Source organism: Gopherus evgoodei, chromosome 15 (genome assembly GCF_007399415.2).
Source record: "Gopherus evgoodei ecotype Sinaloan lineage chromosome 15, rGopEvg1_v1.p, whole genome shotgun sequence".
NCBI classification, from domain to species: domain Eukaryota; kingdom Metazoa; phylum Chordata; order Testudines; family Testudinidae; genus Gopherus; species Gopherus evgoodei.
This window is the reverse complement of record NC_044336.1, coordinates 28,943,336-28,969,088: the sequence shown is the minus strand read 5'-3', so window position 1 is coordinate 28,969,088 and position 25,753 is coordinate 28,943,336. Positions and strand designations below refer to the sequence as shown.

The 25,753-nt window shown below is 62.4% G+C and overlaps 3 protein-coding genes across 5 annotated transcripts; 2 read left to right on the top strand and 1 right to left on the bottom strand.

The window, feature by feature from the left end:
* The first annotated feature begins 105 nt into the window (after nucleotides 1–105).
* AFMID (arylformamidase) lies at nucleotides 106–6,602 on the top strand. 2 transcript variants are annotated; one of them, XM_030535033.1, is made up of 11 exons: nucleotides 106–159; nucleotides 701–791; nucleotides 1,757–1,861; nucleotides 1,979–2,027; nucleotides 2,297–2,382; nucleotides 2,461–2,533; nucleotides 2,924–3,021; nucleotides 3,688–3,766; nucleotides 4,257–4,392; nucleotides 5,682–5,786; nucleotides 6,155–6,602. In XM_030535033.1, the coding sequence occupies exons 1-11, from the start codon at nucleotides 130–132 to the stop codon at nucleotides 6,182–6,184; spliced, it is 882 nt and encodes a 293-aa protein (XP_030390893.1). In that variant the 5' UTR covers nucleotides 106–129; the 3' UTR covers nucleotides 6,185–6,602. The 2 variants fall into 2 exon arrangements, with proteins under 2 accessions (XP_030390893.1, XP_030390894.1); XM_030535034.1 differs by lacking the exon at nucleotides 1,757–1,861.
* Nucleotides 6,603–7,199: 597 nt separating this feature from the next.
* TMEM235 (transmembrane protein 235) lies at nucleotides 7,200–18,256 on the top strand. Its single transcript, XM_030534895.1, is given in 7 exon segments — nucleotides 7,200–7,227; nucleotides 9,098–9,214; nucleotides 9,428–9,598; nucleotides 12,040–12,120; nucleotides 12,453–12,562; nucleotides 12,564–12,591; nucleotides 15,985–18,256. Coding segments are annotated over 7 exon segments (768 nt in total). The 3' UTR covers nucleotides 16,218–18,256.
* On the bottom strand, nucleotides 17,284–25,289 carry LOC115635605 (probable low-specificity L-threonine aldolase 2). Of its 2 annotated transcripts, XM_030534602.1 has the most exons (8): nucleotides 25,139–25,289; nucleotides 23,644–23,784; nucleotides 22,842–22,925; nucleotides 21,338–21,426; nucleotides 20,197–20,382; nucleotides 19,648–19,785; nucleotides 19,271–19,463; nucleotides 17,284–18,784 (listed from the first exon to the last, which is right to left on the bottom strand). In XM_030534602.1, the coding sequence occupies exons 1-8, from the start codon at nucleotides 25,272–25,274 to the stop codon at nucleotides 18,477–18,479; spliced, it is 1,275 nt and encodes a 424-aa protein (XP_030390462.1). In that variant the 5' UTR covers nucleotides 25,275–25,289; the 3' UTR covers nucleotides 17,284–18,476. The 2 variants fall into 2 exon arrangements, with proteins under 2 accessions (XP_030390462.1, XP_030390463.1); XM_030534603.1 differs by lacking the exon at nucleotides 25,139–25,289 and having other exon boundaries at nucleotides 20,197–20,462; nucleotides 21,338–21,556; nucleotides 23,644–23,918.
* Between the last annotated feature and the right edge of the window lie 464 nt (nucleotides 25,290–25,753).

Sequence of the window (25,753 nt, the reverse complement as noted above, 5' to 3'; positions counted from 1 at the left end):
GCGGGTCCCACAATCCTTCCGCCCTCCGGAGCAGCCAATGGGGACCAGGCCAGCCCCGGCACGCATTGGTTTGCGCTGGTCACATGCAGGGAGACAGCCCCCGGTGCGGGTCGCAGGCTGAGCCTAGGCATGGGGAGGTGGCAAGACATGACACAGGAGGTGAGGGGAGGGGGCACTACACGGGGCTGAGGGTGGGGGAGGCTGCAGACTAGAGTATCCCGGAGGAGGAGGAGTAATTCGGAGTGACTTTGTCTTTGGGACTCCTGTCCATGTACTCTCAGGACATGGGGATCAAAGTCCAGGGAGCCTCACTTGGGAACAGCTCTGTTATTATCTTTGGGACTGACACCACTGGTGGTGTGTGACCTTCTCCTCCCGGCTTTGCCAGTGCCCCTCAGTCCCAGCCGGCAATTCCCTGGTCCCTGTTATTCCAGCCCCGGGCTCCCTCTCTCTCTCCCCTCTTCCCATGTCTCAATTCCAACCCACTGTCCCCTGCTGTTCCAGCCTGAGACTGTTAATGCTGGGAGCCAGGTACACATTCTGTTTGCCTTTTCTCTGGCTGGATCCTGCTCTGTCCCTCTCTCCAGTCCCAAAAATACCAGGTTTCTAGGACCAGGAACTCATCTGCAGGCAAGAAAATAAAAATCTAGCTGTGCTGGCCCCATTCTGTGTGTCCAGATTTGTGCTGTGTTCCTTGCAGGAGCTAGAGAAGCAGTATGCCCCCGGCCGGTGGTCTCACCGCATGGACAAGGAGGCTGTGATAGAGGCCCATGTCAGGGAGGTGACTGAAGGTAAGGGGCCAGCAGGTTTTGCCAGGGGATAAGCTTACCACGGAGCAAAGGGTGGAGAAATGGAGCAGATGTGACACATGCAGTGCAGAGAGAGCATCTCAGCTGCAGAGTAGCGTATAGCAGTGCTGAGAGCTGGGGGGCACTGGCAGGTTACTAGGGGAGCTTCCCGACCCAGACTTGTCCCTGTGCTCTGTCTGCTCTGTTCTATTTGTTTGATGATGCTTCTGCTTGGATTCTGTGAGACACAAGTCCAAAGAGAGCCCCAACCCCAAAGAGCTGGCAGAGAAGAGAAAGAGACCCCCATGGAGGGACCCACTAGTCACCCAAACAGGTTGACTTGGGGCCTTTGTTTATGTGATGAACTGGGAATGTTCTTAATGTTTTCTTTGGATACTGTGGGGGGGCCTCAGTTCCTGGCCGACCCTCTGTCGCCTGGCAACTAATGGCCAGGGCCCTTCCCCCCGTGCAAGGGGATGCTAAAGGTGGGGGAGAACAAAGAGGTCAGGTGACCTCCTGGCCCAGGAAAGGAACTGAGCAGAGGAGGAGGGGCTGGAGGGGTTGCTAGTCTGGAGCTGGCTGGGGACAAGGAGTGAAGTGCAGACATGGGGGTCTGGCTCACTGCCCCCCAGAATGGATCTGGCTGAAGGGTCCCATTCACTGTACCTACAAGCTCTGTTTTAGACCGTGTTCCTGTCATCGAATAAACCTCTGTTTTACTGTCTGGCTGAGAGTCACGTCTGATTGCGAAGTGGGGGTGCACAGAAGCAGGTGGGGATTTAAGAGGTTTGGACAGCAGGGCGGTGGCTTAGCAAAGGGGGATGCAGTTCCGGAGAGCTGACCAAAAACAGACAGGCTCCCAGGTCAGAGCTGAGAGACATAGAGTCTGGGAGCCAGAGAGGGGCAAGGGGGCTGCTTGCATCATGGAGCAGCCAGTGTATGTGGCTTGTCCTCCGTTTCTCTCACAGGCACCAGGAGGGCCCAGGCCACTATGCAGACCCTGCTGCATGTCCCTTATGGGGGCAGTGATGGGGAGAAACTAGACATTTACTTACCCACAGATCCCTCTGGAGGTAAATGGGGAGAGGCGGGGGCGTTGGATGAAAGCAAGAGGAGCTGGGAGAACGGGGAGCGGGGAAGTGGAGGGAACATGCCTGGCCTGCCAGGTTACCCTTTGTTGTTCCTTGCAGCCTTCCCACTTGTCCTGTACATCCACGGTGGATACTGGCAGTTTTTAAGGTGAGGCAAGTCCTTTTCAGGGAGTTATTTGTGGGCAGGGGAACCTGTGTGAGGGGCTCAGCCCCAGCCCCAGCCCTTCCCCCTCAGAAGTAAAAAGAGTTGAAGCTAGGCCTGTCCTGGGTGCTGCAGGGCCAACGGGCAGATAATCGCTGCCCTTGGGGCGTCTCTGTGGCTGGCCCTGTCTCGGGAGGTGCTTTGGGTGCAGGGGAGCTGCTCTGCTACATCCTAAGCTGTTGAGCATGTGACTTACCAGTGTTTCTCTTCCCCAGTAAGGAGGTGTCGGGCTTTATAGCGCCCCCTCTGGTGACACAGGGCATTGCGATGGTGGCAGTTGGCTATGATGTGGCTCCGAAAGGTAAGGGGTTCCAGAAGCGGGACCAGCATCTCCTCTCCTTGGCCCTGTGGCCCTTCTCACTTTGTGCTCTCTGCCTAGGCCACATGGATGTGATGGTGGCGCAGGTCCGGCGTAGCGTGGCCTTCATTGTGCAGCAGTATTCAAAGACCAGGTAGGGCAGCGAATAGCTCCTGGGCACTCATTCTGTGTCCCTGCCAACCTGGCAGGAGGAGGCCACGTCAAGGCACATCACGCTGAAGGCGTTTCACGCAGCATTAGGGACCTGTGGTAGTGAGTACGTGTGGATGGGCCCTGAGGAGTAGAAGTCTGGAGACATACACTACTGTACCCTCCTCTTGGTGGGGTGGGGGACTGGAGTAGATGAGAACTAATCTGGCTCTTCTGACCCCACTGCTAGGAATGCTGCCACTTTCATCCTCTGACTCTGTCAGGCTGTGCAGACTCCTCCATTCCAAAGGGGAGCCCCACAGCTGGGTGCACAGATACTGGTCCCGCTACCTCCCCACTCACAGCTCCTTCTGTCTACCCTTGCCCTGTCTAGCGGCGTTTACCTGTGCGGACACTCCGCAGGGGCTCACCTGGCAGCCATGGTGCTCTCAACTGACTGGGAGGAGTATGGAGTGACACCAGACATAAAAGGTAGTGCCTGGTTTCCCCAGGGACCCTCACCACCCCTCCCCTATGCTCCATGCCCCATAAAGCAGGGTTTGCTCATTTGATTGGCTCACTGAGTCAGGATGCATTACACCCCTTTCCACTCCAGCCACGTGGCTCTGTGCTGCTGAGACGTGAGGAGAGCAGAGTGTTTCCATGTTCCAAAGCAGCATATAATGCAATGGACTCTGCCTGGCAGCCTCCTTTGCCCAGGTCTGTAGTGTGGTAGCAACGCGCGGCCAGGGCCCCATAGTACCAGGCACTGTACGAACATGTAATTGATCCTCTCTGCCCCAAGAATCTTTCTGTTGATGTGTTGACTGGAGACCCCATGGGGATACAACAAACAGACAGCGGGAGCACAAGGGAACCACAGTGTGTCTCTGTCTCCAAGCTCCCAGGTGCCATCTCTCCCTCCAGGCCTGAGCGTGCAGTGTCCTCCAGAGCATGCTTACTGGCGTGGCTCTGCCGTGGCCTTCAGGGGTAGGTATCTCACCCTGCCCTGTGCAGTGACCTGGGAAAACTGCAGTGAGGTACAGGCTGGAGAGGAAATTTCCCCTACGCTGGGGAATGGGGCAGGCTGCTGCGAGCCGTAGGGTCCCACAAGCCAGGTGAGGCCCTCACACAGATTAGGGTGTTTTTATTTTCCAGGAGCTTTTCTGGTGAGTGGAGTCTATGACCTCGAACCCATCACGCACACCTCTGTGAACAACCTGCTCCACGTGAGCCGGTGAGCACCCTAGGGTCCAGAGCCAGCATGCCCTCCAGTGAGACAGCCATGGAACTCACGATCAGAAACACACAGGCAGCTTGCCCCTGTACCCCCTGCCCATGAGCGTGCACCATATCATGCATTCCCCTGCTCCAGCCCACACGCACACACTCTGCCAATACAGCCTGCACCTGCCCCCTTCTAACACCTGGGTAGTACACTGCAGTCCATGAACGCAAACCCGGGTACGTGCGCACCCCTTGCATACATAGGCTGTGCATACCCTGCTCCCGCCTACACATCCTGGGTGTGCATACTCAGCCCCTCCCTGGGCACACACAGACAGTACAGGTATATGGTGTGCAGTGTAAACATGAGGACTGGCTTCCCCTGTGCCCAGAGGAGAGTTCCTCCCCACCATAGCGGGGTGACAGGCTGTGCTTGCTGCCCCAGCCCTGCTCCTCCCCTGCAGGTCTGACTGCTCTGCAGTGACACTGTCTCTACCCAGGGAGGTCGCCCGGAGGAACAGCCCCGTCCTGTGCATGACAGCAGCGACGCCTGCCAGGAAGGCCTGTGAGGTGCTGATCGCTGTGGCCCAACACGACTCGCCAGAATTCCACAGACAATCCCAAGAGTATTTCCAGGTGCTGCTCCCAGCAGCCCCATCGTCTTAACTGTTTCATGGCCACATGTATGTGAGGGAAGTCAGCGGCAGGACCCCAGCCCAACTCACTAGACTCTTTCCACCCTTGCTTGCAGGTGTCCCAGGATATTAGAGACACAGGGAGTGAGAGAATATCTTTTATGGGACCAGCTTCTGTTGGTGCAGTAGACCAGACCTGAAGAAGAGCTCTGTGCAGCTCAGATGCTTGTCTCTCCCCAGCAGGAGGTGGTCCCATAAACGATTTTACCTCACCCACCTTGTTTCTGTTTGCACCCTTGCTACATGGCACCCAGCTGGAAACCTCTCTGGGGTCTCCTGTCCCTAATCAGCTGGGGCTTTGTGCCCTGGCTGGTCACTTTCTGCACCCCTAGATTTTCCCTAAAGGTCTGGTCAATGGGGTGGAGACGCGCCGGCCGGCTAGGGCAGGATGGATTTAGCAAGCTACTGTGTACACAAGTAGTTGGACTGGCTCTGCCTGAGCTGGAGCCCTTGAGGTAACCCCTAACTGGCGGCAGGTTCAAGCCAGGGGTTCCCAGATACAGGGAGAAGGCCTCTAGCCAGGCCTGGAGGTAGCCTAGGCAGAGCTGCCCAGGGGCAGCCAGAGCAAAAGGGGATTTGCTCAGCTCAGAGAGCTATTCTGAGCCCCAGGGGCATTTGCTTTCCACCCCTTCCTTCAGTAGGGGGTAACTGCCTGAAAGAGGTGTACTTTGCAGGCTGCCCCACTTCAGGCCTGGCTTTCCTTCCAGTTTATAAGCTAAGCAGGTTCTGATGGGGCCAGAGCTTGGATGGGAGACTACAAGAGCTGGACCAGACAGCAAAGAACAAGGAACTTGATCCCGAAGGGTGGTGGGGTGCTCTGTGCTGTCATTTGCCTCTTGGGAGAATGGCCCAGAATGACTCTCACGCAGCAGGGGACCCATTGCTTAGTGCTGCCTGGCCCCCTCAGCCTCCCATCCAAGTGATAACTTAGTGGGGCTCACGGGGATGGAGGCATAACAGGAGACTCCCACCACAGTGAGGGATCCAGCACAGAGGAGATCTCCCTGGGAGGGTGTCCAGCTAGTTTCTGTGATGGGCCTGTTTGCTCAGGGAGAGGATGCCCTACTCCCTGCTGGGTGGCACTTGCTCCAGGTGGGAGCTCTTGGGGTGGGGCTGCTGCTTCCATCTCCCTCACCATGGTGCCTGGCTCCTGCATGGAGGAGCAGCCACCTCCTCTCTGAAGTGCCTGGTCTTTCTCTCGACCTCGGTGCTGCTGTCTCTTCCCTCCAGGCCTTGCGCTCAGCTGGCTGGAGCGTCTCTTTGCTGGACATTGCTGACACGGATCACTTTGACGTAATTGAGAAGTTATCCCAGAGGGGTTATATCCTGACTCAGGTAAGGGGGTAGGTGGGCTCCCTGTGGGCACTAGGGCAGCAGAGCTCTTGTGTGCTTGGCTCAGGGTTGGAGAGCACCAGCCAAGATCAGCTTGGCCAGGGGGAGGCTGCCTCCTAGAGCTAATGCCACCTGGCGATTCTGATACTGGTCTGTGCCTCAGCTGGGGCAGGGCCTGGTGCTGGGGCAGGGCTCTGCTCATTAGCGAAGCTGGCCAGGGTGTGGTCACCACTCAGCAAAGAACAAGGGATGGATCAGTGTGGGGGGAAGCTGAGCGACTCATTTCTCTGTCCTGCTCACAGACCTCGCGCTGCAGCGAGCAGGGCCCAGCCGCCTGTTGTTTACGGGAGTCTTGTTCCTTAACATTTCAGGTGATTTTGAACATGATTTCAAGAGCTTGATTTGAAAGTGATGGGAGCAAAATGGAGGCTGCAAACCACAGTCCCACTGACAGCCAGTCACTGCCTGGTCCCCACGTGACCCTTTCTGTTCCTGGGGCCAGACTAGCATCTCCCTTGTGCAGCCCCGTCAGACGTGCCCAGCTGCTTGGGACAGACATTTGCCTTTTCGGCCCCTCCCTGTCTACCTAGTTCCTGTTCTGTGCAATCCCTGATGCTGGCTGGAACAGGGAAGGGGGAAGGCCAGCTCTAGCGGGGCCTATTAGAATATTCTCAGTGGTGCCAGGGGGTTTTGTGCCAGGTTTGCTGGGCACATCACTCTTGTCACGCAGGCTGACACCTGGCTGCAGCGTACTGGACAGACAGTCCAGTGGGGCTCTCCCTGGCTGGCTGGCTCCACTGTGGGTTTGCCCCCTCACAGTTTCCCTGGAACTGGTTTTTGTGAATATTAAATAAAATCCGAACATAAATAACAGCTGCTGCTTTCCTATAAACCTGTCTCCTGGGGAAATGGCCTTGTCATAAATCCACGAGTGCAGGCAAGACACTATTACTGTATAAATCAACTGCTCCATCTCCTCCAAAGCCACAGAGCTCTATTAGCTGAGCTAAAAGATTTCCCATCCTGGCAGAGTAGCAGAACCCTTATGCCGTACTCTGCAGGAGGCCTGGCCCTTAGGAAACTGCCCACAGAGCACCAGGTCAAGTCTCCTTTCTGCTGCTGCAGCCCAGCAAAGGGGGCTTAAAGCTGCACTAAAGTGGCCACTGGGGATTTCCTTAGCATATGGCAAGGCCTCAGCGGTACAAGGTTGGTCTAGCAGACTCTGTCACCTGCTTCTCTCCTCCCCCTCCCCTCCCCTCCCCACATAGGCTATGGGAGGAGTGTGGTTGGCATGTGCCATGCTCCGGTGATCCGGCCAGAGGGGATTATTTCACCTGGTATAGGCAACCATGGGGCTGCTCTAACATGCTCCAGGGCCCAACCAGCTCCTGTTGCGTCCTGGTGGAAAGGTGAACAATGTTACCTTTGCCCCCCCTCTTCTCAGGTGAGCCGAGTGAAGCCTCGATGCATGAGGACCTAGTTCACAGTATATTAGAGCCTGCTCTGGTCAGCGTGGGGGTACTGGTGCCCCGCGGCCCCGGATTGGGCTCTTTCGTTTGGTTTATGCCTCGCCAGTGAGGCTCCAGCTGGGTGCAGTGCTTCTGCTGGCTGGGGAGCCTCGTGCCACCACTTTCCTGACAATCACTGGCAGTTTCACCATGAGGACTGTTTGATTCCCTGATGAGAGGGGGCCATGGCAGTAGTGGGGAGTTTGGTGGCTAGGACCCTGTCCCCTCCACGCTGCTGTCCCCACAGGGCCTTTTACTACCGCCCATGTCAGCACTGGCTACATCCATCGCTCCCCCTGGAATTAGGAGAGCCCAGGCCAGAACGTGTCAGCCCATCTCCTCCTTGGGTTACTGCCCCCTGTGCACCAACACACCCTCAACACCGACCCCTTGGCTGCCCACCGCTGTGGGTCCAACACTCCACAGAGCCTGCCCCAGCAGCCTGTGGCTAGTTTCTCTGTAGTGTTTTCTATCCCCTGGAACAGCCTCAAAGAAGAGCAAATGTGGCCTTGCCAAAGACCAGAGACAACATCGCCCAGGCTGCTGTGCACAGCTGCTCCCAGCCACCCCAGGAAGTGCCCTGTCCCTCCTGCTGCTGTGATGGCACCTGGCCTGAGAGCACCGCCTGCTGCTTTGTCTGTCCCCTTAGCTCCTCCCCTCCTGTTCTTGTCATGGGGCAGGAGAGACTGGGCCCATCCCTGTGTGAGATCCTACCTGCTTGTGGGGACCCCCAGCCTCTTACACCACTCACCATCACCTTTACGCTGGAACAGGTGATAATAGGGATCCCCAATCCCATGGAGCTGTCCCCAGAGAAGAGTGGGGCAGCATCTCTGGGTGCCCCCAAGGCAGATAAGATCGTATCCAGGAGGCTCCTGTACTGTCATCAACTCTTAAGATGTTTGATGTTTTTCCTAAGCCCCAGCTCCTGGAGTCCTGGGATTGGGTGAGGATCTCAGCTTCCATTAAAAAGAAATGTATGTGTCCATTCTGGGGGAGGGATCTGGGGGATGGGGAAAAGTTTTAAAACGTGACCCACGAGTATCCTGAGAGTCAGGAGATGGAGAAAATGAGCCAAGCTTGTGATCTGGAGGGTGAGGGGTTGACTCCTGATTTTTTAACACTTGGAGTTGCCAACCCTGCCTCTGGCACCCCTCTCCTGGGAACCCCTCTGTGCACCCCCATCCCAAGGGGTCTGGGGGCCCTGGCTGGAGGGATTGGGGAAGAGTTCGGGACTCTGCTCCAGAGGGTCCCAGCTGGGTTTATATCTGCCCCAGCCAGCATGGGCCAGACCTAGATAATATTTGGTCCTGCCTGGAGTGCAGGCACTAGATGACCTAGGCTCTGAGGTCCCTTCCAGTGCTACCCTCCTCTGCAGGGAGCCCGGGTTCCCCCAGGGTCACAGCCCCTTTTGTCCCTGCAGTGGGGCTGCCCGTCTGACTGGCTGTAACCTGAAGCAGCAGAGCGCTGGCAGCCGATCCAGCCCCAGGCCCTGGCAGGGGAAGCAGCTGGCCAGGCTCTGCTCCACCCCGGGCTGCATAGCTCTGGCCCTCGGGGAGAGGGGCGCCAAGGCCACTTTCTGCGGCTCCCCCGCGCCCCCAGGCCTGGCCTGGCCTCTCCCCTGCTCGCGCCCAGCTCCCGGCCTGGGGAGAGCAGCCGGTGGCGCTGCGCCCAGGCCCAATGTGCAGCGATGGGCACACGCTGGAGGAGAGCCTGCAGTCCTGGCGCTCTATGCCGTACGGCGGGGGGGGGAGCCTGGCTGGCACCCGGGGGCTCCTGTGTCCACAGCATGTGCGCCTTGCGCAGGGTCCCGTGAACCGGGGGCCAAGGGGTCGCAGCCCGGGGAGCCGAGGCGAGGGGGTCACAGCCTCAGAGCGGGCATCGGCTTCGGGGGTGCGAAGTGCTTGGCTCAGGCTGCCCAAGGTCAGCGCCCCCTGCTCTGCACGGCCCTGCCCTGCCCCAGTGCGAGCCCACGCCCGGGGAGGGCGGGCACAGCGCCCCTGCTGGGGGCACCGCGGTGCCGGGCTCCTGGACGCCGGAGGGGGGCGCATGGACCCCTGCTCCCCAAAGCACCTGGGCTGTGCGGCCAGGTGAGGGGCGGGGCAGCTGGTCGGGCGGGGATGGGGATGGGGTGAGTCGTGTTACCCGCGGGCGCCCTGTGCCTGGACGCTGTGCTCAGCAGCATCCTCAGCTTTGGGCTCCTGGCCGTGGCCATCGGGTCGGACTATTGGTACCTGGTGCAGGTGGAACCAGCGAGGGACCCGGAGTCGCCCAACTCCCACTCCGGGCTCTGGCAGGTTTGCGAAGGTAACGGGTGCCAGGACCTGCGAGCCCGAGTTCCCCCCCTTTCATCGGCGCTACATCAGCCACCTCCGGGCATTGAGGCAGCCGATGGCCGGCGCTGCCGTGCACTCCCCTGGGAGCAGTGACCCTGAACCCCCGCGCCCCTGCACTCCCGGCACCCTGCAGCGTTCCGGCCCCGGGAGCGCAGGGTGTGTGCAGCGAACCTGCCTTCGGTGCCAGCTGGGCAGGGGGCCTTAGCGTCTTCCCGCCCACCTGGGGGATGTGAGCAGCTGCTGAGCAGACACGCGGGGAGCTCCCTGCTGTGCTCCTGCCATCCCTGTCCAGGAAGCCCCCTGCCCAGGGCCACAGAACGAGGCTCGCCCCCCGGTTTCCATGCACGCCTGCGGTCCAGGGCCCTGCAGGGAGAGGTGAGGAGCTAACCGGTCCGGGGCGCCTGGTTCCGGGGGCAGCACGGAGGGGGAGGGTGGCTGAGAGCGAGCGAGCTGGGGGTGCTGCAGCATTCCTAGCCCCTGCGCCTGTGCGGAGGGGGCAGCGCTCAGCCGGTCTCCTGGTGCCCAGCAGCTCCTGCCCTGAGCCTGGCCGGGGTGGCAGCAGCAGCTGGTTTAATTGCTATCATTATCTGGGTTAGTCACTGCCAGCCTGGGACTGGAGCCTAGATTCTCTGCTCCCACCACCGCCCTGGGGACCCTGGGCCCGTCACTCTGTCCTGTACCTGGTGCACCACAGCACTGTCCCTGCTGCCCTGTGGCGATGGGCGGGCAGCTAAGCACTTGGCTAGAGGTGAGGGGCTGAACACTGTCCTGAGAGGCTGTCCTCTTTTGGGCCCCAGGAAGGGAAATGACCGGCTGCTGGGGCCTCTCCAGTTGTAATGTCCCTGTCTCAGTTGGTCCTGGAGGCATGGAGCCTGGCAGGGGATGGGGGGGGGGGCTGTGCCCAGGGGAAGATATCTCTCCCACTGCTTGCCAGGACTGGAGGGGTGGGCTGGCAGGAGCAGCCCCCACTGGTGAGGGTGGCTTGTTAGAACAGCCCAGCTGAGCCAGCACTTTGCTGCGCTCTGGATCAGGGCTGCTGGTTCGCAGATCTTGCATTGCAATTACTTGGTGGCTCATTGCTGTCTCCGGAGCAGGCGCTGGCACAGGGGCTGCTGCTAACTGAATCCTTTCCCTGTTCCCCAGGGCTCCTGTCAGTTTGCAGGGCGCTGTGCCCCCAGCCAGGCAGGTCAGAGGGCCCCTTCATGCTGCCTTTCATTCCACTGGACCACAGGCCAGACCTCCCTGCAGAGCCGAGGGCCTATGGGAATTGGCCCTGTGCCTGGGGTCTTGTTATTGGCAACTGCTTCTCAGGGGAGGTCTGAGAGGTTCATTAATGACTGTCCCATGTGATGCTGCATTTTCCACTCCCAGTCATTGCTGCTCTGCAGGGTCCTGGCGGCTGGAGTTTCTGCTTCTCAATGTGCCACTTCAGCGTGCATGGGAGGCTGGAGCCTGACCCTAAATTCTCCACGGACACACTTGCAGGTGCTGGGTTTGCACGGAGCTCTCCTGCAGGAGCCATCCGAGACACTCCCATGCCTTGCCTGGGAGCTGTGCCCGCCAGCCCAGGGGAGTGTGACACCCAGGGATTGGCTGCATGGGGTCCCCATCTTCCTGTTAGCGCCTCCTGTGGCCGAGCACAGAGCCCTGGTTCAGCCTCAGACGGGGCCAGTGGCTTCGGGACCAGAACCCAGGCCTGCAGCTGCTCTCAGGGGCCAGGCATGGGGCAGACAGGAAGGGAGGGAATTCAGTACCTGCCGTGGAAGTGTGCCCTGCTTCGGGGCAGGAGGAGGAGGTGAAGGCATGATTGGTATGTACAGCACTACCCTGGGGAGTTCCCAGGCCTGCTGGGCAGAGGTGTCCATGGGGAACCCAGAGAGAATGCCAGGAGAGGGGGTTTCCTGCTGTCACAGGGGCAGGAAGGCTCCATAAAGGCTTCTGAGGGGTGGGTGGGTGCATGGGGCTCTCTGCATTTCATCCAGAGAGAAGGGCCGCTGGCCAACACAGAACTAACAGCTGCAGGTCCCCCACACTCCCCAATCCCAGCTAGGTGCAGGAGGCCCCGGCTCCCACATCTGTACCCCAGCCCTGAGCTCCCTGCTGAGAGCGCTCACTGAGCTGAGCAATGCCACCCGCATGGGCAGCTTTCTACTCACTAGTGAAATAGTCCCCTTAGCCCCAATGCCCATCCCTGGCTTGGCCCCCAGCAGACCCCATGGATGTTGGGGCTCCTGCCCTGAGGGCTGTAAATCCTCCATAGAGGCCCCTGCCCCTCACTTCCCAGAGTCATAGATTCGAGGCAGATAAAACCGTTAGGATGGTCTCATCTGGCCGCCTGTGTAACGCAGACCGGAGGACCCCCCCACTTACATCCTGGCTGGGGGCTGGTTTATTTTCTCCTCTCCTTTCCAGGCAGGAACGTCGGTGTCCCACTGATTGACCCATTTGGGAGTGAAACCCAAGAGGTGCCCACGTCACTGCAGCATCTTATCTGTGAGTCGCCTTGTAGCCCAGGAGGGACGTTGTCCCTGGCTTGCTCACAGAGGGGAGGGGTGCCCACTGTGCTGCGCCGTTGGGGGCCTCTGCTCAGGACACCCACACTCAGGTGTCTCTGTGCTGGGTTCCTGCATTGGCTGGGGGGAAGGGAGAGGAACTGGGCTGTTCCGGGGGCCAGTGCCCAGTGCCAGGTCTGGAACAGTTGAGGCTCATCCTTCCTGGTGGGCACAGAGTAGGGCCGGGACCTGTGTTGCTGCTGCTCCCATCTCAGCAGCCTGCAGCCAGGGCATGTACTGCCGCCAGAGGCCATCTCACTGTGTCCTTGGCAGGCATGCACCGGGCCTTGGTGGTCATGCTGCCGCTTAGCCTCATTCTCCTTGTCTTCGGCTGGATCTGTGGCATCGTCAGCTCCTTGGCACAAAGCTGCTAGCTGCTGCTTTTTCACAGGCTGCTATTTCCTGCTGGGAGGTGAGTGGCTGCGGCTGGCGGGTGTGGGCAATGGGGGGAATGTGCAGGCCATGCTCTCTCTCAGGGGCTCGGTCCCTGCAGAGAGCAGCCAGGGGCCCAGGGGCTGAGTTAGCCACAGCCATTGGGGACGGGCTGTTGAGCTGCTGGGCTGCCCTGGGTTTTCAGCCATCTCCCATTGTCACAGTCGCTGCTCAGCGGGTTCCACCACTGGGGTCCTGTCCAGCTCCAAGCCCTGCTGCCCCATGCTGGCGGAGGTCCTGGTTTCACTGGCACAGCCGAAGCCAAAGCCGATTTGATAGTGCCCTGCCAGCTGGTGCGCCTCTGTCCCTGCGTTCTTTCCTTGCTGCTGCTAGCAATGTGGGGCTGGGGAGAGAATTGCAGTGCTGGGGGGCAGGGGGTTCCGTGAGCAGAGAGCTACAGACCCCTTCCCAAAGCAGGCCACCATGGAGCCACACTGCCCCTGCCACTGCCCCAAGGAAATGGCCGCAAAGTGACCCTGAGCTCACTGGGAGCTCTGTTCACAGCCCCTGGGTAACGGGCAGGACCCCTGCAGTCCTGGGTGGAGGAGGGCTCTGCGAGAGGTGGTGGCATGTTGCTCTTTACCCTGTTGTAGATCTGCAGTGCCCCCTTTGCGCTAGGTGCTGTACAAATAGAACCAGAGTCCTGAGCACTGACTGGCTCCTGCTGGTGGGAAGTGGCCAGTGGGAGTTCAGGTTTTCAGCTTGAGCAGGAGAGAAGCATGTGGCCCCTTGGAGGAGGAAGGGCTGGTTTGTGAGTCTAGCAGGATTGGCTCTGTCTGAATGTTTATGGGCTGTGACCCCTCCTGGCCGCACTCATGCCTATCAGGGCTACGCTACACCAGTGGGGCTGGCGTGGGTCAGGGCCAGCTGCCTGGTTCTCTGCCGGTGGTTGGGGCTGAGTTCTCAGCTGCCCAGGCCTGCCCCCGCCTCCCCCAGGGAGCAGCTGCCCAGCCTCTACATTAAGCACATTTTTTCTTACTGTGATTTGAATTGTCCCTCGGCTCCATCCTCAAATCTGAGTCATGGTGGGCGAGGGTGGGCACCTGCTGGCTGAGGGGAAGGTGGGGGTTTGGGGCTGGGACCCCCCCTTTCCTTGCTGAGGGGAAGGAACAGCCTCCTTGGGGGAACATGTCGAGACAGACCAGTGTGGGCCTGTGGTGCTGTGTGCCCTGGCACTGGGGGACAGAGACCAAGGGAGCTGGATGCAGGCCGAGAGCCTGGCACTGCCTGTCTCAGCCCCTTGGGGCAGGGCTGGCCTCTTCTCTCACCAGTAGCGGCTCTCTTTGTCCTGGCCTGGGATGTCTGTGCCTCCCTGCCTATCCCTGGGCTCTCCTCCAGCCCATGTGCCAGTGCCCAGAGCCCTCTCGCTGCAGGCTGGCTGGGGGGTGACAGTTCTGGCTGGGTCTGCTCCTCACTGGCTGCGTTTCGGTGCTGCTGGCTGGCGGCAGGAGAGGCAGGATTTTATTCTGCAGTGGTCCAGGCCCCTCTGTGGCCAAAGGCGAGTAAATAACCAAGAGGCTTTGAGGGCAGCAATGTGCCAGGTCTACAACCCAGGGCCGCGCACTGAGCAGCATCAAGTGAGAGCACTGGGGTCACGGCTGAGTGCTAGATTGCACGCTTGGTGCCAGAGGCATGGTGCTGAGCCCCTCTGTGGCTGCTCCCTGCCCTGTGACCTGTGTGGGGGCAGCTCTCCCTGGGCCTGGCTGCTCTGTGCTCTCTAGGGACCGGACCCCATCAGAATCCCTGTGCAAGGAGCTCTGTAAAGCTGCCAGTGCCGCTCCTAGGAAATCTCCTTCCCACCCCCTTCTGTCTTCTCTGTTGGTGGTGCTGTGCCTGGAGCAGCCAGGACTGCTGTGTGCTGGCGAGGTGGGTGGGGAGCTGCCCCTCTGGGCCATGCCAAAGCTGGGGGTGACTCTTTACTGTAGGTGCAGAGTGCGGGGTCTCACTGGAACCCGTGGAGGCCGGACATGTCCCACTTCTGTTTGCTGAACTCCCTGTCACTCACTATGAATATGAAGCACATAGCAATTCCTGCCTAACCCTGAAACCCAGCTGGAGCCGGGGGTGACTGGGGATGGCCAGGGATTCGCTTCCATTTATCACCAGCTCAGCTGTGACTGATTTGCTGCCAGGCAGCAGCCGTCAAGTGGCCAGAGAGGAGCAACTTAGGTGCCACTTTGAGCATTATTCGAGATTCGCTCCATGGCCCCATTCTATGCCATGGGGAGTGTCGGCTGCATTCCCTCACTGTGCCCTTTGAATCCCACCTCAGCTCTTCCCCGGTCCCGGGCTCTTCTCTGGAGCTTGTGTTCAGAGGGCCAGGCCCTGTGGGTGTTCCAGGCACCCCCACCCTTTGGGTGTGACTGCACGATGGGCAAGCCAGTCAGATGGCACTGGGGGCAGAGGCAAAGCAGCCAGGAGTTCTGCAGCGCTGTCTCCACACATCGACGCCCGGCGATGAATCCTCTCGTTCACCAGGACGTCTGCCCCCAGTGCTGGGGCAGCTGAACAGCCATCTGATGGGGGGCTTCTCCGCCCTGCAGCAGGGCAGGGCTCCCCCCCCCAGTGCAGACAGGAACAGAGGCTCCATCATGCAGTCACCGCAGCCGAACCCCCAGGTTCGCTTAGCCTGGCTGGCAGCAGCTGCTCTGCAAAGCCACACACAAGGAGCTGCAGCGTTGCAGGTGCCATGTCACTTGTGGGGTCCCCAGAACATCCAGGGACATATCCCAGGGCTCACTATGCTGCAGAAAGCTGAACTGCTCTGGGGTTCCTCCCAGTGCATTGGGGGAGACCTGTCAGTGCTTCTGGGCACACGGGGACTCATGTAAAGGGGCTGGAGTGGGGTAGCTGCAGCCTCTTGGCCGGCGGCTGGCTGCAATCCCAGGGGGGCTGCAGGGCGTGCTGTGGGCGGCTAAGCCAGCATTTCTCAAATGCAGCCACCAGCACTTTTCTGCAGCCATGAGTTTCCTGCGCAGAGATGGGGCAAAGCAGCAGCCCCCACTGTTGCTCCTGGATACACCACCTTGGTGTTTGCTGGCACTGCCAGCAGGGATCAGTGCCCTGCACCACACAGCCTCCCTGGGAGCTCTGGGCAGATGTGGGGCTGGTGTGCATGGTGCCAAAGGAACCTGGAACTCTGCAGCAGCTGGTGAGTTCCCAACCCACCTTCCTGGGGCTCGGACAAATGGTCAGAGCAGCCATCAGCGAGAGTTGGGGACTGCACTGTGAGGCCACCAAGATCGTTCCCCCGGGGCCAAGCACCTAGGCACAGCTACATCCGTTGTGTGTCTGCTGTGGCCCCAGACCGCTATGGTGGATCTGGCCAGGGGCCCAGGCCAGCACCGAGCCCTGCCGTTTCTGCCTCTCGCAGGCCTGCTGACTCTGACCAGGATCAGCGTCTACATCAGCTACTCGGAGGTGGCCTTCGCTGAGACCGTCCGCATGTACAACCAACAGCACTTTGACCATGTCCACATCAGCTTTGGCTGGTCCATGGCACTGGCCTGGCTCTCCTTCAGCTCAGAGGTGCTGGCTGGCTCCCTTCTCCTCCTCGCTGCCCAGCTCCTCGGCCTGCAGCAAGCCACACGCTCTATGGCCATCTGAGCCACAGGGAGATGGGCAGAGACACCCCAGCGCTCCACCACCTGCAGCCTCTTTGGGACTGACCTTTCTGCCACCCCATGCCCCACGCACCCAGCTGCACGCCCCCTGCATTGCAGCCCCTGCTGCTGGGAGGGAAGCAGGTAGGGGGCAGAGGCTAAAGCCCCACAGCATCAGGTCCAGACTGACCCTCCACTCCCTGGTGCTGCTGGCTGCAGCTTGGATTCCCTGAATTCCTGGGGTTGGGCCTGGCGGCCAGCTCCCCTCAATCCAATAGTCCCTGGCTATGATGGAGGCCAGCCTGTTAGAGAGGGCCTGCACCCTCCCCACACAGAGCCAGCTGGCTGCAGGGAGGACGATAGGGACAAGAGGGGAGCAAAGGGCAGCTGCTGCTGCACCATGCTCAGACCTGGAGAGGAGCAGGGAAGCCCATCAGACCGGTGCTAAGCCTGGGGTGAAGGAAGCAGCACCAAGGGGCAGTCAGCCCCAGCCTAAGGCTTTTCTCTTGCAGCCTGCCAGAGCCCCCAGCTGCTACTGCTTCAGCTGCCCTCCCATCGCCAGAGCATCTGGCCTCCTGTCTGTCCTGCCTCTACCCAGCGTCTGTCCCAATCAAAGGCTCCTCTGATTCCATAGCCAGCATCTGTCTGTTGTTGGCGCCTCCCACCCCTCCCAGGCTACCACAACCCCTGGGGCTGAAAGAGCTGGAGGCCCAGCCGCCACCTGGCACAGCCTTGCAACCATCCCTCTGCAGCAGGGGCTGCTGCAGTCCTGCCTTCTCTGCCCTCCCTGAGTGTCCCCACATGCTGGCTCTCCCTGCGTGGGAAGGAGCCGGGCTGAGCATCACCCAGAACCCTTCTCTGCAGCACAGGCTGGGAGCGAGGCCAGGCAGGGGTGTCTCCTGTGGAGGAACTGAATTTCTGCAGCCACGCTGCATTGCTGCTCCTGAAGCCCTGGGGCTCCGGTGGCTCTGCCTCAGGTTGGGTGCTTGTCACCAAGAGCTCCCAGGCCAGGGGCTGGGATCTCCCCACAGAACAGCTGGGGCCCTGCGCCAGTACACCCTGAGCCAGGCCAGGAGCTTGTTCTTTATTTAGCCGCAGGGAAGCAGAGCAGCCTCTGCAAGGCTCCAGGCAGCCCAGCAGCAGGAACAGGAGCTTTCAACCAGGAACTGCAGACTCTCCATCATAGGCTGCCCCAGCCCAGCCCCCTTCAGCCTGCCCCGCATGCCCCCAAGGCGGGCTACTGCAAAGCAAGTGCCAGGGGCTCCGTACCTGCCTGGGGAATGCCCTGCCAGCCACCCTCTCCCCTAGCACAGCATGGGCAGGGTCAATCCCTCGGGCAGGCCATTTAGGGCTTTGTGGGTCATAACCAACTGCCCGGAGCCCACGGGCAGCCTGCGCCGATCTGGGGGCATGGGGTCATGTGCGGCCAGGAGGCACAACGGGATCGAGTGCCTGAAGGAAGCTGTCAGCTCCAGCAACCAACAGGTGCAAACCTGCTGGGCCAGCAACGGCACGGAGCTCAGCAGGCTGCACCAGCACTTCCAGCCCTGCATCCTCACAACAGACTCCAGGGTATAGATCCTCCCACCGTCCCTTGAACCCGAGAGCAGTTGGGTCACACTGCCCTGTGTGCATGGACCATAGCACACATCCCTGTGTGCAGGAATCCCGCTGCTCCCAGTCTTGCCCCCAGGCCCGCTGCACCCTGGGAAACTGTCACACTCGATTGTGGGATAACTAGAGGCACTATGGGAAGAGGGGCCAAGGCCCTGATTCAGCTGGCAAGAGCACTGCGTCCACAGGGGTGTTTGGAGCCATGAGCAGCTTCTGGCCGGGCTGGTGAGGTGTAGACAGGCGAGCAGCAGGCTCGAGGCAGTGCAGCCCGGCATGGCTCAGTCATTGGGCTGGGCAATGCAGCTACACGGGCCATGCCCATGTAACTCCCAACTGCCATGGCCCCGGCTGGCTCCATCCTGGAGAGGGGGTGGGAACCCCTGTGCTTCGCCAGGCAGCACTGGACCTGCCTCTGCTGCACTGTGGCTGGAGCCGGCCAGGTTCCTGTGTGGGCCATCCTGCTGGGCCTGGGCCTGGGCCAGCCAGCGGCATCCTGCTGCGCTGGCATGCAGAGGGCTGGGCAGGGTGGGCCTCCCGGCTGGTGCTGCTATGTTCACTCCTGGTTTGGCAGCCCTGGGCGCCAAAGGGAAGCCAGCAGCAGAGGCAGGAGAGCTCTCCTGTCTGCCCTGGGCGCACCCTCCTGCCTGCCCTAGGGTGCAGCACCTCGCTCCCACCAGCACTGCTCGGCCACAAATTTCAGCTTGTTGGCTGCCAGCTGGGTGTCCTGTGCGGAGACGTCACAGTGCCAGACAGCACGCAGGGAGTGTGCGGCCCACGGGAACAGCCGCACGCTGACAGCACGCCCCGTCTCAGCCACCTCCTCCTCGCTCACCGCCTGCATGCGCTCACACAGCTTCTCAGGGGACAGCCAGGGCACAGCTACCGTCACCAGCACCATGTTGGTCTCCACAGCCGAGGGGTCAACGGAGCAGATGGGCGAGCCAAGCTCCCAGATGCCTAGGGGTGAAGGACACATGCTGTTAGGCTGTGTCTGTACCAGCACCAGGCTCGCCCCTAACAGCGCAGAGGGAATCTGCAGCCCCTGGGGTAAAACAGCGAGGGGCCCATCCCCCCTCTCCTCACAGGAGATGGGGCCAGGGGAGCTGCAAGGAAGGCACCAAGTTCCCCTTTTGACCTTCCTGGGAGCCCCTAGCTGAATCCCACTCCCCCCCATCCCCAGGGCAGGCAAACGCCACAGCCTCTCTGTGCCCAGTCTGAGCTCGCGACCGAGCGCCACGTGCCCTGAGGGGCACAGAGGAGAATGGGGCCACGACGCCAGGGTTACCCCTGACTGAACTGGGCCAACCTCAGCTCCCCTGAGCCAGGGACAACGTGTCCTGGGGTCCTGCTGGCAGGGTCCAGCCCATTCCCTCCTGGCCCTGCTGCACTGACGCCCCCTCCCACACCTCGGCCTTGCTTCTGGAGCAGGGCACCTGCAGGCACCTTGGGCGAAGCGGCGGGCGTTGCGGTGGTCTCTCTGCAGTGTCTCCTCCATGTGCTCCAGCCCTATTCGGGCAGCTGCCGCCAGCACTCCAGCCTGGCGCATCCCTCCACCAAGCAGCTTTCGTATGCGCCAGGCCTCTGCCACGAACTCTCTGCACCCAGCAACCAGCGCCCCGGCTGGGGCACCCAGCCCCTGTACTGCCAAGAGAGGGAGTCAGAGATGGCTCCCAAGGGGCCTCCCACCCTCACTCCTGGGTATCTGCTGCCTGCCTCAGAGTGGGCTCTGCCAGGAGTTGCCTCATGCCCCTGCCAGCTGGCCCTAGGGGAACCTGCCCTCTGGTGCTGTCACCTTCCCTGCACCCCATCTCCAGACACACCTTGGAGAAGCAGAGGGAGACGGAGTCACAGTGCTGGGTGATCTGAGCCGGGCTGACGCCTTGGGCCACAGCCGCATTCATCAGCCGTGCCCCGTCCATGTGGACGCGCAGCCGGTAGCGGTCAGCAAGCAGGCGCACCTGGAGTGGAGGAACATGGTGAGGCTGGGGCTTGTGGAAGCAGCTGGCTGGGGAGCCCCAGAGAGCCGCCAGTGGCTGGATTCAGGGGGCCCACGGCAAGGCTGTGGGTCTGTGGAACCTGCTGCCTTGCCCCGCCCTCATCACCCAGCCCAGCCCCTTGGTCTCAGATAGGGCCTTGCCCGTGGGGCCGAGCACGCCTGCGATATGGGGCGCAGAGGGCAGCTGGCCCAGCTGCTCGGGGTTAGCAGATGGGGCAGGAGTTGGCTCTTGACCCACGAGGCCAGGACCCCAGACAGCACTTTGGGGCTGAGGCCTGGGGCGGTGGTTCACCCCCAGGAACCCTCTCACATCAGCTCCAGGAGGCAGGCAGCTGAGAACAGCACACTCGTGTCACTGGCCTGTGAGATGCACCTCCCTGAGGTAGGCAAGGGGGAGCACCCGGCCCCCTGCAGAGCTGTGGGTGTTCTCCAGGCAGATGAGCACTGAGTGAGGGTGGTACCGGCTGCCATAGCCCACACGGACTCTCGACTCCAGCTCGTTGAGATCCAAGGTGCCATCTGGAAGATCCTGTAGCACCTGAGAATGGACCCCAGCTACCTGTGCCCAGGACAGCATAGTAAGTGTGGGCAGGCCCGAGGGCACCCAAAGCCATGCTCTGCCCCAGCGAGCCATGTTCACTAGTGTGGGAAAGAAACATTTGACCATTGCTCACTTCCAAATAGAACACCAAGGTGTCCCTGCCCCACCCGTCATACCCCCAGTACACCTCCACCCCACACCTCCCCCCATCTGTCCCAGCCCAGGGTGCTCCCGGGACTCTTGGGCTCAGCACTTGGACCCTGCTGCTACCAGCAATGTGGCCTGGGCCCTCCTGCCCAGCTCTGTGGAGTGCGTCACCCCAGCGAGGGGCTGAGCCCTGGGTTTGCACAGAACCAGCCCCATGACAGCTCATTTAGTAACAAGCCAAGAAAAGCCGGAGCCTCAGTAAAGGCCTAAAGTACCAGAGGCCGAGGGAGTGGAGCAGGGGACAGCTGAGCACCCCAAGGCGGGGGAACACAGAGTTCCTCGGGCAAAGCCTGGCAGGGAATTCTTTCCCCCCCGGTGCTGCTGCGAGTGGCCACGGGGGCAGCAGCCGGCCAGGATTCACTAGCCTGCTGTGACCGGCCGGAGAACTTGGGCCAGTGCTGCCCCCCTGTGGCCACGTTCCACACTCCCCCCTCCAAGTTAGAGCGACGGGGCAGGGGCAAGGCCTCCGGCTCCACACCAGGCCATCCGTGCACGTGCAGGCGCCACACGGGGATTCGTTTCTGAGATCCGGGCCCTGCTCATGACAGACATGCTGTGTGTGCATGGCCCTGCCCAGGTGGTGAGCATGGGAGTCACCCCCGCCCCTCCGGGGCCACGCAGAGACAGGGGATGCGTCTCATACATCCCTGCATGCCAGGACAGGATCAGAACTGGATCCAAAGCTGCCCTGGGGCGCCAGGATAGTGCCCTGGGGTTTCCTTAGCCAGGGGAGGGTGCCCAAGCCAGGCCGGAGTGCACCACATACCTGTGCAACCCCTCCCTGTTCGAAGACGTGCAGATGGGCCTCCCTCCCGACGAGCAGCTGAGCCCCCCGGCGCTGGCAGTGGCACATCACTGGGACAAGAAAGGGCAGCAGTGAAGCAGGACCGGAGGGAGAGGGGTGGGGGCCTTGGCCGACAGACTAGGAACACGTCAGGAGCAGTTCTGGGTGGCAGAGCTGTGTGGGGCACAAAGCAGCAGGGCTCTGGCCCCATAGAAAGAGCAGATTGTGGGCCAAGCAGGGGCCGCTTTGGCATTCCCCTTCACCAAGATGGGCCACATGCCTCCCTGTCTCCTGGGGAGCAGCTGCCACACCAGTGACTGGCTACCCCCTCCCTCGGCCACAGGGGCACTGGAAACAGTCCAGGCTGCCCTGAACAACTGGCGCTTGCCTTGCCGCTCACAGCGCCCCCTGCTGGGACAGGAATTGCTGAGCGCTCTTCCCCCCCGCATCAGTGCTCCTGCCCTGCTCCCCTCAGCATCCCCAGATGGGGCAGGCTGTGACAGAAATAGCTGGGAGCTCCCCCTCCCCCAATCAGCGCTCCTGCCCTGCTCCCCTCAGCACCCCGTATCTGGGAGCTGCCCCCCACCCCACACATCAGTGCTCCTGCCCGCTCCCTACAGCGCCCCCTGCTGGGAGAGAAATAGCTGGGAGCTCCCCTCACATCAGTGCTCCTGCCCTGCTCCCCTCAGCACCCCGTATCTGGGAGCTCCCCCCACCCCACACATCAGTGCTCCTGCCCGCTCCCTACAGCGCCCCCTGCTGGGAGAGAAATAGCTGGGAGCTCCCCCCACCCCAATCAGCGCTCCTGCCCTGCTCCCCTCAGCATCCCCAGATGGGGCAGGCTGTGACAGAAATAGCTGGGAGCTCCCCCTCCCCCAATCAGCGCTCCTGCCCTGCTCCCCTCAACACCCCGTATCTGGGAGCTGCCCCCCACCCCACCCATCAGTGCTCCTGCCCGCTCCCTACAGCGCCCCCTGCTGGGAGAGAAATAGCTGGGAGCTCCCCCCACATCAGTGCTCCTGCCCTGCTCCCCTCAGCACCCCGTATCTGGGAGCTCCCCCCACCCCACCCATCAGTGCTCCTGCCCTGCTCCCCTCAGCACCCCGTATCTGGGAGCTCCCCCCACCCCACACATCAGTGCTCCTGCCCGCTCCCTACAGCGCCCCCTGCTGGGAGAGAAATAGCTGGGAGCTCCCCCCACCCCAATCAGCGCTCCTGCCCTGCTCCCCATAGCACTCCCTGCAGGGCAGACTGAGACGGGAGTAGTTGGGGGCTCCCCGCACAGTCGGTGCACCTTGTTCTCCACATCACCCCCTGTTGGGAGAGGCTGGGGCTGCAGCTCTAATCGGCAGACGCACACACACACACACACACACACACACACACACTTCCCAGCCCAGTGGCAGTCAATAGCCACTTGCCCAGTCCTGCAGGTGGCTCGTAGCCGGCCAGCGCTGTGCTGGTCTGCCCACCCCACGGCACTCACCAGCAATGAGGTTTGCCATGGTCGACGTTGGCACAAACAAAGCCTCCTCCATTCCTAGGAGCTGGGCGGCCAAGCGCTGGAGCTCTGCATGGGAAGTCACAGGTGTGCGGGGGCAGGGGGGGCTTTCATTAGCACTTGGGGTGCCATGGGAACAGGAGCAAGACGGGCAGCAGTGTGCTCCTCACTGCAGCAAGCGGGCCAGCTCACAGAATCCATGTGCCTGTCGGGGTGGGGGCACCAGGGCACAGAGCAGGGGCTCCTGCTACACTGGAGCCCTCCAGCTTGGCCAAGACCCAGGGCATTGACCGCTGCTGCTGCCTGTGCAAGTGATCTGTTTGGGGTTCAGCGGGTCCCTGCTCCAGCCCTGGCAGGAGAAGGGGGGGCTGGGCACTTGTTCTGGTCACAACCAGACTTCGAAGCGTACCCGGAAGCCCTTGCAGAGGCAGCATCCACCCAGCTGATGTGTGGGAGAGGGGGAGCCCGAGTTCACAGTCCCATGGAGATCTGTTCCTGGAAGCTGATGCTCAGCCCCCTTGCCCTCCCCCAGCCCCTCCTCTCCTCTCCATGCGGTTCTGCTTTGGGCTCCCCACAGCTGCTGCCACTTGCTTGCCCTGCTTGTGACCAGCTCAATGGCTACCTGCAGAGGGGAGGGCTGGCCGCCCCGGGGCTGGGCATGTCTATGGGAGAGGGGGTCTGCTCCACTCTCTGACTCGGGGGGGGGGTGTCCCAGCCACAGGGCAGAGGGGCCCATCAGAGCCCAGCCAAGGGGCACAGTCACCACAATGCCGCCCCCGGGCCTCACCATTGACCGTTGGGTCCTCCCCATAGTCGTCATCCCCCACCTCGGCCTGGGCCATAGCCTGTCTCATTGCCATGCTGGGCCTGGTCACCGTGTCGCTGCGCAGATCCACCACGTGGGGCTGGGCCCCCCAGCTGCTCAGGGCTGGGGTGGGAGAGCACAACCAGCTTGGACAAGAACGGACAGGCACAGGCTAGGCAATGTCTGGGATGGCCTGGCTGGGCCAGCCACTCGCCGCACCCCTCTCCCCGGTCTCTCCCCCCACACCCCTCTGCCCTCCCCACATCTCTCTCCCTGGTCTCTCCCCCCCGCCCCCCTCAGTTTCTCCCCCCATGCCCCGCACCCCACTACCCCCCCCCGCACCCCTCTCCCCAGTCTCTCTCCCCCTGCACCCTTCCGTCTCTCGCCCCGCGCCCCACCCCCCGGTCTCTCCCCCCCCGCACCCCTCTCCCCGGTCTCTCCCCCCCACACCCCTCTGCCCTCCCCACATCTCTCTCCCCGGTCTCTCCCCCCACACCCCTCTGCCCTCCCCACATCTCTCTCCCCGGTCTCTCCCCCCACACCCCTCTGCCCTCCCCACATCTCTCTCCCTGGTCTCTCCCCCCGCACCCCTCAGTTTCTCCCCCCATGCCCCGCACCCCACTACCCCCCCCACCCCTCTCCCCAGTCTCTCTCCCCCTACACCCTTCCGTCTCTCGCCCCGCGCCCCTCTCCCCGGTCTCTCGCCCCGCGCCCCTCTCCCCGGTCTCTCCCCCCACACCCCTCTGCCCTCCCCACCCCTCTCCCCGGTCTCTCCCCCCACACCCCTCTGCCCTCCCCGGTCTCTCTCCCACACCCCTCTGCCCTCCCCGGTCTCTCCCCCCACACCCCTCTGCCCTCCCCGGTCTCTCTCCCACACCCCTCTGCCCTCCCCGGTCTCTCCCCCCACACCCCTCTGCCCTCCCCACATCTCTCTCCCTGGTCTCTCCCCCCACACCCCTCTGCCCTCCCCACATCTCTCTCCCTGGTCTCTCCCCCCCCGCCCCCCTCAGTTTCTCCCCCCATGCCCCGCACCCCACTACCCCCCCCGCACCCCTCTCCCCAGTCTCTCTCCCCCTGCACCCTTCCGTCTCTCGCCCCGCGCCCCACCCCCCGGTCTCTCCCCCCCCGCACCCCTCTCCCCGGTCTCTCCCCCCACACCCCTCTGCCCTCCCCACATCTCTCTCCCCGGTCTCTCCCCCCACACCCCTCTGCCCTCCCCACATCTCTCTCCCTGGTCTCTCCCCCCGCACCCCTCAGTTTCTCCCCCCATGCCCCGCACCCCACTACCCCCCCCGCCCCTCTCCCCAGTCTCTCTCCCCCTGCACCCTTCCGTCTCTCGCCCCGCGCCCCACCCCCCGGTCTCTTCCCCCCGCACCCCTCTGCCCCCCCCACAGGCCCATCCCGGCCTCTCCCCTCCGCCCCGCTCCTCGCCTGGGCCCCTCCTCCGCCTGCCCCCATCGGCCGGGCCGGGGCCTACCCCGGGGCAGGGAGGCCCGGTCGCCTCGGGGCTGGCACGGGGCGGGGCCCCCGTGCGCAGAGGGGCGGGGGCGGGCTTGCATTGCCAGTAGCCCCCGCCGTCCGGCGGTTCGACCCACGCGGATCAGCCGCAGCATCGCCCTCCCCGCACCCAGCTGGACTACAAGGCCCAGCATGCCTGGCGGCGCCGCAATGCATCCCGGGAACCGCGGGCCCGCGGGACAGAACCCAGCTCGCGGGGGGCTCCCAGCTGCTGTGCTCCGTGGGGCTGGCCGGGGGCGGGGTCAGCCGGACCCCCCGCCCCCTTCGGGGGGCTCCCAGCTGCTCTGCTCCGTGGGGCTGGCCGGGGGCGGGGTCAGCCGGACCCCCCGCCCCCTTCGGGGGGCTCCCAGCTGCTCTGCTCCGTGGGGCTGGCCGGGGGCGGGGTCAGCCGGACCCCCCGCCCCCTTCGGGGGGCTCCCAGCTGCTCTGCTCCTTGGGGCTGGCCGGGGGCGGGGTCAGCCGGAACCCCGCCCCCTTCGGGGGGCTCCCAGCTGCTCTGTTCTGTGGGGGTGGCCGGGGGCGGGGTCAGCCGGACCCCCCGCCCCCTTCGGGGGGCTCCCAGCTGCTCTGCTCC

Coding starts and splice junctions, on each gene's coding strand:
- LOC115635605 (XM_030534603.1), bottom strand. CDS start 23,716: ATGGCAATGAGACAGGCTATGGCCCAGGCCGAGGTGGGGGATGACGAC. Junction 19,786..20,196: donor CCCTTGCCTACCTCAGGGAG/GTGCATCTCACA, acceptor CCTCCACTCCAG/GTGCGCCTGCTTGCTGACCG. Junction 18,785..19,270: donor CGCCCGCCGCTTCGCCCAAG/GTGCCTGCAGGT, acceptor CTTCACCCCTAG/GCATCTGGGAGCTTGGCTCG.
- AFMID (XM_030535033.1), top strand. CDS start 130: ATGGGGAGGTGGCAAGACATGACACAGGAG. Junction 3,767..4,256: donor AACCTGCTCCACGTGAGCCG/GTGAGCACCCTA, acceptor GTCTCTACCCAG/GGAGGTCGCCCGGAGGAACA. Junction 4,393..5,681: donor AATCCCAAGAGTATTTCCAG/GTGCTGCTCCCA, acceptor TCTTCCCTCCAG/GCCTTGCGCTCAGCTGGCTG.